The 12,713-nt window shown below is 31.5% G+C and overlaps 1 protein-coding gene across 1 annotated transcript; it reads left to right on the top strand.

Moving 5' to 3' along the window:
* Nucleotides 1–246: 246 nt before the first annotated feature.
* On the top strand, nucleotides 247–6,661 carry LOC138712626 (uncharacterized). Its single transcript, XM_069844598.1, has 2 exons — nucleotides 247–2,014; nucleotides 2,771–6,661. Exons 1-2 carry the CDS (start codon nucleotides 468–470, stop codon nucleotides 4,758–4,760), a joined length of 3,537 nt encoding a protein of 1,178 aa, XP_069700699.1. The 5' UTR covers nucleotides 247–467; the 3' UTR covers nucleotides 4,761–6,661.
* Nucleotides 6,662–12,713: the final 6,052 nt, after the last annotated feature.

Raw genomic sequence — 12,713 nt, 5'->3', positions numbered from 1 at the left:
CTGAATCTCCCATTCAGGAAGATTACAACAAATTCCTGGATATAATATCAAACCCACAATCAATAGATAACTCATATTTTGTCGTTAATGGATACAATATCCCAGTGTCAAATGTTGTTCGTGAATTAAAATTACTTTACAACAATGAAACTGGGAAATATGACACACGAGATTTGACTGTGGAAAAATTCAGGCAAATATTACTCGTGATAGTACAAGAGATGACTAATTCGAAAATAACCACTACTGAATCTCCCATTCAGGAAGATTACAACAAATTCCTGGATATAATATCAAACCCAGAATCAATAGATAACTCATATTTTGTCGTTAATGGATACAATATCCCAGTGTCAAATGTTGTTCGTGAATTAAAATTACCTTACAACAATGAAACTGGGAAATATGACACACGAGATTTGACTGTGGAAAAATTCAGGCAAATATTGCTCGTGATAGTACAAGAGATGGCTAATTCGAAAATAACCACCACTGAATCTCCCATTCAGGAAAAATACAACAATTTCCTGGATTTATTATCAAACCCAGAATCAATAGATTACTCCTATATTATCTATCAAGGATATAATATCCCAGCGTCAGAGATCGTTCGTCAATTAAAATTACCTTACAACAATGAAACTAGAAAATATGACACACGAAACTTAACTCCAGACAAATTCTGGCAAATAGTGCTCGTAATTGTACGAGAGATGGCTAATTCGACAACAACAACAACAACAACAACAATCACTGAATCTCCCATTCAGGAAGAATACAACAATTTCCTGGATTTAATATCAAACCCAGAATCAATAGATTACTCCTATATTATCTATCAAGGATATAATATCCCTGCGTCAGAGATCGTTCGTCAATTAAAATTACCTTACAACAATGAAACTAGAAAATATGACACACGAAACTTAACTCCAGACAAATTCTGGCAAATAGTGCTCGTAATTGTACGAGAGATGTCTAATTCGACAACAACAACAACCACTGAATCTCCCATTCAGGAAGAATACAACAATTTCCTCAATTTAATATCAAACCCAGAATCAATAGATTTTTCCTATATTATCTATCAAGGATATAATATCCCAGCGTCAGAGATCGTTCGTCAATTAAAATTACCTTACAACAATGAAACTAGAAAATATGACACACGAAACTTAACTCCAGACAAATTCTGGCAAATATTGCTCGTAATTGTACGAGAGATGGCTAATTCAACAATAACAACAACAACAACCACTGAATCTCCCGTTCAGGAAGAATACAACAATTTCCTGGATTTAATATCAAACCCAGAATCAATAGATTACTCCTATATTATCTATCAAGGATATAATATCCCAGCGTCAGAGATCGTTCGTCAATTAAAATTACCTTACAACAATGAAACTGGAAAATATGACACACGAAACTTAACTCCAGACAAATTCTGGCAAATATTGCTGGTAATTGTACGAGAGATGGCTAATTCGACAACAACAACAACGACCACTAAATCTCCCATTCAGGAAGAATACAACAATTTCCTCAATTTAATATCAAACCCAGAATCAATAGATTACTCCTATATTATCTATCAAGGATATAATATCCCAGCGTCAGAGGTCGTTCGTCAATTAAAATTACCTTACAACAATGAAACTAGAAAATATGACACACGAAACTTAACTCCAGACAAATTCTGGCAAATATTGCTCGTAATTGTACGAGAGATGGCTAATTCGACAACAGCAACAACAACCACTGAATCTCCCATTCAGGAAGAATACAACAATTTCCTGGATTTAATATCAAACCCAGAATCAATAGATTACTCCTATATTATCTATCAAGGATATAATATCCCAGCGTCAGAGGTCGTTCGTCAATTAAAATTACCTTACAACAATGAAACTAGAAAATATGACACACGAAACTTAACTCCAGACAAATTCTGGCAAATATTGCTCGTAATTGTACGAGAGATGGCTAATTCGACAACAACAACAACAACAACGACCACTGAATCTCCCATTCAGGAAGAATACAACAATTTCCTCAATTTAATATCAAACCCAGAATCAATAGATTACTCCTATATTATCTATCAAGGATATAATATCCCAGCGTCAGAGGTCGTTCGTCAATTAAAATTACCTTACAACAATGAAACTAGAAAATATGACACACGAAACTTAACTCCAGCCAAATTCTGGCAAATATTGCTCGTAATTGTACGAAAGATGGCTAATTCGACAACAACAATAACAACCACTGAATCTCCCATTCAGGAAGAATACAACAAATTCCTGGATTTAATATCAAACCCAGAATCAATAGATTACTCGTATCTTATCTATCAAGGATATAATATCCCAGCGTCAGAGATCGTTCGTCAATTAAAATTACCTTACAACAATGAAACTAGAAAATATGACACACGAAACTTAACTCCAGACAAATTCTGGCAAATATTGCTCGTAATTGTACGAGAGATGGCTAATTCAACAATAACAACAACAACAACCACTGAATCTCCCGTTCAGGAAGAATACAACAATTTCCTGGATTTAATATCAAACCCAGAATCAATAGATTACTCCTATATTATCTATCAAGGATATAATATCCCAGCGTCAGAGATTGTTCGTCAATTAAAATTACCTTACAACAATGAAACTAGAAAATATGACACACGAAACTTAACTCCAGACAAATTCTGGCAAATATTGCTCGTAATTGTACGAGAGATGGCCAATTCGACAACAACAACAACATCCACTGAATCTCCAGGCCAGTCGCAATATGTACTTCAATATTTCAGAAATGTACTTTCCACCTCGTCTAACATCAACAACACAGATCTTGTTTTCAACGGCCATGATATTCCTTTGTATTCAATTGTGAAAAAACTAAATTTACCTTATGACCCTGTGAGTGGAAAATATGATACAAGTGATCTCACACAAGAAGAATTGTTGAAAGTGATAATGGTTTTTATAGGTGAAATGACAAATAATGTCACTACACAACCTCCAGACCAGTCTCAGTATGTACTTGAATATTTCAGAAATATACTTTCCACCTCGTCTAATATTAACAACACAGATCTAGTTTTCAACGGCCATGATATCCCTTTGTATTCAATTGTAAAAACACTAAATTTACCTTATGACCCTGTGAGTGGAAAATATGATACAAGTGATCTCACACAAGAAGAATTGTTGAAAGTGATAATGGATATTATAGATGAAATGACAAATAATGTCACTACACAACCTCCAGACCAGTCTCAGTATGTACTTCAGTATTTCAGAAATATACTTTCCACCTCGTCTAACATCAACAACACAGATCTTGTTTTCAACGGCCATGATATCCCTTTGTATTCAATTGTAAAAACACTAAATTTACCTTATGACCCTGTGAGTGGAAAATATGATACAAGTGATCTCACACAAGAAGAATTGTTGAAAGTGATAATGGATATTATAGATGAAATGACAAATAATGTCACTACACAACCTCCAGACCAGTCTCAGTATGTACTTCAGTATTTCAGAAATATACTTTCCACCTCGTCTAACATCAACAACACAGATCTTGTTTTCAACGGCCATGATATCCCTTTGTATTCAATTGTAAAAACACTAAATTTACCTTATGACCCTGTGAGTGGAAAATATGATACAAGTGATCTCACACAAGAAGAATTGTTGAAAGTGATAATGGATATTATAGATGAAATGACAAATAATGTCACTACACAACCTCCAGACCAGTCTCAGTATGTACTTCAGTATTTCAGAAATATACTTTCCACCTCGTCTAACATCAACAACACAGATCTTGTTTTCAACGGCCATGATATCCCTTTGTATTCAATTGTAAAAACACTAAATTTACCTTATGACCCTGTGAGTGGAAAATATGATACAAGTGATCTCACACAAGAAGAATTGTTGAAAGTGATAATGGATATTATAGATGAAATGACAAATAATGTCACTACACAACCTCCAGACCAGTCTCAGTATGTACTTCAGTATTTCAGAAATATACTTTCCACCTCGTCTAACATCAACAACACAGATCTAGTTTTCAACGGCCATGATATCCCTTTGTATTCAATTGTAAAAACACTAAATTTACCTTATGACCCTGTGAGTGGAAAATATGATACAAGTGATCTCACACAAGAAGAATTGTTGAAAGTGATAATGGATATTATAGATGAAATGACAAATAATGTCACTACACAACCTCCAGACCAGTCTCAGTATGTACTTCAGTATTTCAGAAATATACTTTCCACCTCGTCTAACATCAACAACACAGATCTTGTTTTCAACGGCCATGATATCCCTTTGTATTCAATTGTAAAAACACTAAATTTACCTTATGACCCTGTGAGTGGAAAATATGATACAAGTGATCTCACACAAGAAGAATTGTTGAAAGTGATAATGGATATTATAGATGAAATGACAAATAATGTCACTACACAACCTCCAGACCAGTCTCAGTATGTACTTCAGTATTTCAGAAATATACTTTCCACCTCGTCTAACATCAACAACACAGATCTTGTTTTCAACGGCCATGATATCCCTTTGTATTCAATTGTAAAAACACTAAATTTACCTTATGACCCTGTGAGTGGAAAATATGATACAAGTGATCTCACACAAGAAGAATTGTTAAATGCACTTAAGAGTTATGTAGATGGTATGTCAGGGATCACTACTGAATCTTCTATGTAATCGGGTTGTTGTATTTAGAAACTCGCCAGTATAAGAGGTGATGTTTTTTTTATTATTTCAAGAACTCTTTTTTTGTTTTCAGTATCATAAATTGTGTACATCTACTGTCATAGTAATAAAAAGCTTTTTTAACTTTATATTCCAAATGCACAATACAATTCACGTAGGAGAATTTTTTTACAATTGAAAACCTCCGCGAATAAGGATAGAACTAACAAATTTGTAGTTTTTGTGTCAGGAGAAAGAAAAATAATTTCAGGGCATATTTCATTCGGTTTATATTTACTAACACAACCATTTGACTAAACAAGGATACAGTTTATTCAGGCATTGAACGCAATAATTTATTGTATTGAATAAATATTTTAAAATTACTTTTTCCATCTACATCTCACATTTCAAATATCTGATGTTACATCCTTTTTTCTATGAGGTCTTCAATTGTAAAAACGTTCAGGAAGACCTCTGGAATCAGTTTAATGGGTAATCTAGTCATTCGCATCATATTTTCAGACACTTCCTAATGTAAAAATCTGTTTCTGATCGTATATCTATCAATTCAGATATTTTGTATAATAATCTAGAAATGTCCTTATATTTATTGGGGATTTTTTTGTCATTTTGATGGCAGCACTGGTAAATATGATGCGGAATAGAGACAAGAGTATAATGCTATTTCAGAGTTTCCAATAATTATCAAGAAGTTATTTTATCTGATTTTCTGAAAACGTGAATACGTTTATCCCTTCTACAATGGTTATGAAGTTCCTTAAGACATTTAGTTAGCTCATTGGTGGTGGTTAAGAGTAGTTAAACAGTAGAGTATATTACTCAATATTTTACACTCATTAAATTGTTAGGGCCTACATGCTGCAACATGTATTAGAAGTACAAACAATGGCTAAAACGATTCGAAATGAAAATACAGACCCTTTCATTTTGTTATGTTGTGTATTTACTTGATGTCGTTAAGTTCTATTAACATGAATAGTTCATTATTTCCATTTTTATTTTCCCCATAATATTTGTATTTTTTGTGTCAATAATAAAATTATATGTAACAGTTAAACACATTATTTATCTTAGTATCTCATATTATACTTACGGATTTTTCTTACTATTTATGTAGTCTGAAGAATCTAGTAAACAATAATTTTATCTACAACACACTGTAGACTGTGGACATATTTCGTCGGTATCAAGATTGAAATATCGACGTACAACAATACCTCTTTTACAGACTTCTGTGTTGTAGACTAAGACATAAAATATAACATAATATTTTGTTGTTAGTTACTAATAATTCTAGGTCATTTTGTCTCATAAAATTTGATGTAATCATGATCTTAAATAATAAAATATGTATTTACCTACGGTTGTTATGAGTGACATATATTTGCATGGTTTTACCCGTTATCGAGACATTTTAATGGCATTTAGAAACTTAATACATATTTAAGATAACATCTGTCTTCAGTCTTTTGTTTTGTGAAATATGACGTAAAACCATGAGAAATGTAACAGTTCGCAATTTCCTCACAGCACCAAGTATGTGTGGATCCTCATATTATTCTCATACGTGTATAAATGGACTAACATATTGCATTCAGGCTTACTTTTTGTGTATTATTTTAGACTTGCAAACAATATTTAAAAATGTAAAATCAATTTCACGATAACACACAATTTTATGTACAATTATATTTTTTCTACATTTGAATTAAAATTATGTCATAAAAAACAAATATAGTTAATTAAAGCTAGAATTAAATGGAAATATAATAACATGGTTTATGTTTTCCTGTCAGAAATCTGTACATACCAATATTGAAATTTTCGTTGTAGTATATTATGTATTAACCAAACTTTATTTAAAGAATATATCACATTATTACTAGAGATTTATATTATTTCAATTTTTTATATCACAATGGCCAAGATATTTCCTTCTTATTATTTTTCTTCTTATTACCCTTCCTCCTGTACTCCTAAACATACCGCATGTTTCTTCTCAACAGAGGACGCATAGAAAAAGTACATTAATGTTGCAAAAATTATACTTGTAGATTATTATACGAAATACGTGTTCTGGAGCTTCAACTTATGCAACAAAAATATTTGCTCCAATTAAATTTCGTTTACAATCAGAGTCATAATTTAAAACCATTATGAATTTCTGCGCTGTATCAGGGATACACTGGCACATAGTATACGTCATTTAGTTTCGGGAATGAAACTACAGTTGTATTGGTTTGGATGTTTTATTTTTGTTTCGGTTCACAAATGGAGAGCATGGATTTATGAAAAGATAATTAATAAATGGCAACTTCTCTTCACATGAATCGACATTCCGAAAATAGTCCTACCTCACGAAATTTTTTTCACTACGGTTCACTCAAAGTGTATCGAAGGCCCTACATGTTCATTATCTACAGCTATCTCACTAGAGAAAATCAAAACTCGAGTGGGATTTAATTGACTATCAAACGATTAGAAGAAAGTATATAAAGATTAGATAAAATGAAGTACTCTAATACAATAAAACATTAATTGACTTAATAAAATATTAAACTGTCTTCAAATGTATTATTGTACCATCTCATCATTACAAATATTCCGCTAGATGGCAGTAGTGTGTTCTCTTGCTACCAGTTGTGCCAACTATGCAATCTTTATTGAACTCTGTGGACGATTATTAGTCAAGAAGGCTTTGTTCATTCAGTTCCATTTTTATTAAAACAGTTGCATTCCACTTCAATTAAGAATATATATTAAACAATTTCTGATACGTGATTATCCATAAGCTCATGCAGAAGAAGCTATAACATAACCTAAATAATATAAACAAGATAAATTTATTTATTTATTTACTTATTTATTTATTTGTGTGTATTTGTTTATTTATTTATTTGTTTATTTATTTACTTATTTATTTATTTGTTTATTTATTTAACCTTGTAGAAATTAGCCATCAGGGTTTCTCTTCCCCTCTACCAGTGGATTACAACTACAATAAGAAGAATACAATTACAATTTATTATTATTACAATTAATATTACTCATAATTGTAGAAAAGTATTGAACATTCTTGAACATGCACAAAATTCACAACAGTTTTATAACTTAAAGAACAGTAACCAATTAGAAGGGCGTAGGAATGAGATGCCCCCCTGAAAGTTCGAATGTCTGCTATACTATTATTTCTTCGTTTATCTACGAAGATGTGATCTATCTGGTTATGTGTCAATCCATCTGGAGAAGTCCAAGTATATTTATGTATTTCCTTATGGGGAAATATTGAACTTTTGACAATTAAATTTTTTTATGTGGCAAAGTTGACTAACCTAACTCCATTATCATTACTAGTTACGTGTAGGCTCTCTTTTCCAATAATCGGTAAAAAAAAAAGTATCCTCCTTTTCTACTTTAGCATTGAAATCCCCAAGTAAAATTTCCATGTGATATCTAGATAACTGATCAAAAGTGTGTTCCATTTCCTCATAGAAGCTATTCTTTATGTGTTCGTCTTTCTTTCCTGCTGATTTTATTCTTTTATGATTAAATAATCCTCTTCCTAATTGGTAGTACAACAAGTAATCTCCTATTTGTGAAATACCATTCCCATCTAACCTAACCTCCTGTACTCCCACAAAGTTTATTCTGTATCTAATTAGTTAGACCTATGGTAATTATTATTAATTTTGAGGTGATTTCAGACTACATGGAAGTCGGAAATGGGTGAATAGTCTTACTCATCATACTCTGGCAACCCTGACGTGGATATAATTCGTTACTATGGAGATAATGACATATGAAAGTCGTGTTAACTACATAGTGATATATTCTATCACAAAGGATAACCTTGTAATATTTTAAATTACACGAATAATTGTATATTGTAAACAAAGAACAATACCACTAATAACTATGTAGATTTTGTGCAGATAGAGTTAAATACAGCCTTACTTGTATACAACAATGGAGAAAGGAATATGTAGATCTATAAAGTGTAGCCTATATGTCTTAATGGCACGCAAAACTGTCATTCAAGGTTTTTCAAACCTTTTTGTTTAATATGATAAGAGTGAACTAATGCAAACAACCCTGTATCTACGTTTTCTGAAAGTACACGATCCTTCAGTAAGCATAAGATTATTCAAAAGTAAGTTCCCATTTTGAAATGGTAATAAGTTTGTCAAATATTCTAGATTCCACAAAAATAAGAACACCAATCTGTTCGTAAAGAAATAGGATTTTATTAAAACGTGAAAAAATTAAATATGATCACCACCGTGTTGTTCAATAAGAAATAGTCTTTCTTCTACGCTATAAACGATATCAGCAAGCACCTTCCTAGGGATGTTTTCAATGACATCCGATATTCACTGTTTAAGTTCCTCACGTGTAGTAGGTCTACTAATAAATACCTTTTCTTTTAGATAATCCCATAACCAGTAGTCAGCTGGATTTATGTCTGGTGACCTAGAAGGCCAACTGTTCGGGAAATTCCTACTAATTACACGATCGCCAAATGTGTTGCGCAATCGTTTTTTTACAAAGCCTATCTTGTTCTTTGATCCCGCGTCGTAGCGTCGTGGTCTAAGGCATCCTGCCTAGGACTCGCGTTACGGAATGCGCGCTGTTTCGAGTCCTCATGGGGGAAGACATTTTTTATGAAATGTCGGCCAGTGTATGGGACTAGTGTCCATCCAGCATCGTGATGTACTTGGGGAGCTACGATACGTAGCGAAATCCGGTTGCGAAAGCCAGTTATAACGGCTGGGAGGATCATCGTGCTAACCACACGATACCTCCATTCTGGTTGGATGATCGTCCACCTCTGCTTCGGCATGTGGGCGTGAGGCCAGCAGCCGGCTGGTCGGTCTAGGCTCTTCACGGGCTGTAGCGCCACGGATCGTTATTATCTTGTTCTTTGAGTTCAAAACGCATTTTCATTTTATAGGAATAGAACCGAAGCTTCTTCTCAGAATTCGCCACACTGTTGAATAACTCATGTCTAGGCGCTTTGCAGCTTTATTAGCGCTACAAACATTATAGTCTGAATTTTCACTAACTTCCTGGACTTCTCGTAAAACTAGAGCTGCACTCACCTCGTTTTCTACTAATTTTGATCCATCCTATCGCTTCCTATCGGTAACTAAACCAGTTTCTTCAAATTTGTTCAACGTACGAAACGATTTTACAGAGCAAGGTCCATTTTTGTCCCGGATTTAAATGAACTGCATTTATATTTACCAAATAAAGAAATGGATACCTTTTTTTAATTAAATAAACTTTATTGTTCAGAAATCAGTACATTATACTCGTGATCAATTATTACAAAAACAAAAATAAATTGACACTTGGCAAGTTACCTGGTTTAGGTTTTTCCGGGGTTTTCCCTCAACGCAATAGGAGAAAATGCTGGGTAACTTTCGTCGTTGGACTCATCTCGCTAGAATTATCACCTCCATCTCACTCGGACGCTAGGTAACCACGGTATTTGATAAAGCGTCGTAAAATAAACCAATTAAAAACCAATTAAATACCTGTTCAGTTGAGATTTATATGAAATATTAAAATATCAAACGCCACTTCGACTTTCAACATAAAAAGGATTTTGGCCGACATAAACTTATAGATAAGAGTTTAAAATAGGATTATTAAACAGGTTTATATTTATGGAGTCAGTCAAACTTGTACGGAACCACCCGTATGGACTCTAATTCAGTGTACTGAAAAAAACTGACGCACCCTTATCATTTTTCTTTCTCTTATTAGCTTTCATTGCTTCTTTACTTGTAACTCTTTTTATTCTGTAAACTGCCATTGTTTGTTTGTTTGTGTGACTTGTTTACTTTCTTTCTTACTCTGTTATCTTTCATCATCTATTTGTACTTGTTTCGTTTTGTATGCTTTGTCTAATGGCAGCCTCTAATTTGAGGAAGCTCTTGTAAATAAATAAATAAATAAATGGATCGATGGATGGATGGATGGATGGATGGATGGATGGATGGATGGATGGATGGATGGATGGATGGATGGATGGATGGATGGACGGACGGACGGATGGATGGATGGATGAACGGATGAATGAATGAATGAATGAATGAATGAAAAACTAAATAAATGAATAAATAAATAAATGGATGGATGGATGGATGGATGAATGAATGAATGAATGAATGAATGAATGAATGAATGAATGAATGAATGAATGAATGAATGAATGAATGAATGAATGAATGAATGAATGAATGAATGAAAAAATAAATGAAAAAGTAAATAAATGAATAAATAAATGGATGGATGGATGGATGGATGGATGAATGAATGAATGAATGAATGAATGAATGAATGAATGAATGCATGCATGAAAAAAATAAATGAAAAGTAAATAAATGAATAAATAAATAAATAAATGAATAAATAAATAAATAAATAAATAAATGAATAAATGAAAAAATAAATGAAAAACTAAATGAAAAAGTAAATAAATGAATAAATAAATGAATAAATAAATAAATGAATAAATGAATGAATGAGTAAATGAAAAAATAAATGAAAAACTAAATAAATGAATAAATAAATGAATAAGTAAATAAATAAGTAAATAAATGTATATAAATAAATAAATAAGTAAATAAATGAAAAAATAAACAAGTAAATAATTAAATAAATAAATGAATAAATAAATTAATTAATTAATTAATAAAAAAATAAATGAAAAAATTAAATAAATGAATAAATAAATGAAAAAGTAAATAAATGAATAAATAAATGAATAAGTAAATAAATAAATGCATAAGTAATTAAATAAATAAATGAATGAATGAATGAATGAATGAATGAATGAATGAATGAATGAATGAATGAATGAATGAATGAATGAATGAATGAATGAATGAATGAATGAATAAAAAAATAAATGAAAAAATAAATAAATGAATATATAAATGAAAAAGTAAATAAATGAATAAATAAATGAAAAATAAACAAGTAAATAAATAAATAATTAAAAATAAATAAATGAATAAATAAATAAATAAATGAAAAAATAAATGTATAAATAAATAAATAAAAATAAATAAATGAACAAATAAATAAACAGATAAATAAATAAATTAATTAATTAATGAAAAAATAAATGCATAAATAAATAAATACATAAATAAATAAATAAATGTATATATAAATAAATGTATAAATAAATAAATAAACAAATAATTAAATACATACATAAATAAATAGATATGTAAATTAACAAACAAATAAATAAATAAGTAAATAAATAAATAAGTGAATAAATAAATAAGTGAACAAATAAATAAATACAATAACTGTTATATGCGATAAATCAATAGCCTATGTTATTTTAATGTAATTTGTTGTGCAGGCTGAAATAGTGAGGAAGATTTCAAGAATCCACAAGAATAATTTATTAATGGAAAGGCAACTCACAATCACTAGCAGTTGAAAATGCAGTCCGATCAATTTATCGCATTTCAGACACATAGGCGAGTCATAGAGAACAATACCCTTTTCTCAGGTAAAACCAGCAAGGAATTGTATGAATTATTTATTACCTAATGACAAGTCTCTTAACTTACTAATTTCGTAGCTAAGATGCTGGTAATCTTTAAATCCATGTATGTCTGCGAACAATTTTTATTTTTCTAAAATGAACCTGATGAAAAATATTACTTGCACACGTCTAACAGTCAGTCATCTAGTAACTGCTTTAGGGTTATGTAGCTAATTAGAGTCGTGTACAACCGGTTACGAAAAATAGAAATTATATATTGCTATTGAATGCCTGGAGCTATAGTCAGTATGCAAAGCTCTTCCGTCCCGCGAAGTGTCTCAGGTTCGGTTTAACGAATATTCGAGTTGTTCCTCACTCTTCGTGGGTGGACGGCAAAGACAGACCACATTGAGCCATGCAGGAGTTCC

The sequence above is a fragment of the Periplaneta americana genome, chromosome 2 (genome assembly GCF_040183065.1).
Source record: "Periplaneta americana isolate PAMFEO1 chromosome 2, P.americana_PAMFEO1_priV1, whole genome shotgun sequence".
NCBI classification, from domain to species: domain Eukaryota; kingdom Metazoa; phylum Arthropoda; class Insecta; order Blattodea; family Blattidae; genus Periplaneta; species Periplaneta americana.
This window is presented reverse-complemented; position numbering and strand designations above follow the sequence as displayed.

Excerpts from the sequence above, each read along its gene's own strand:
- LOC138712626 (XM_069844598.1), top strand. The coding sequence starts at position 468 with ATGGCTAATTCGAAAATAACCACCACTGAATCTCCCATTCAGGAAAAA. Across the intron at positions 2,015-2,770 it reads ACAACAACAACAACAACAAC|AACATCCACTGAATCTCCAG; the intron begins GACCACTGAATC and ends GACAACAACAAC.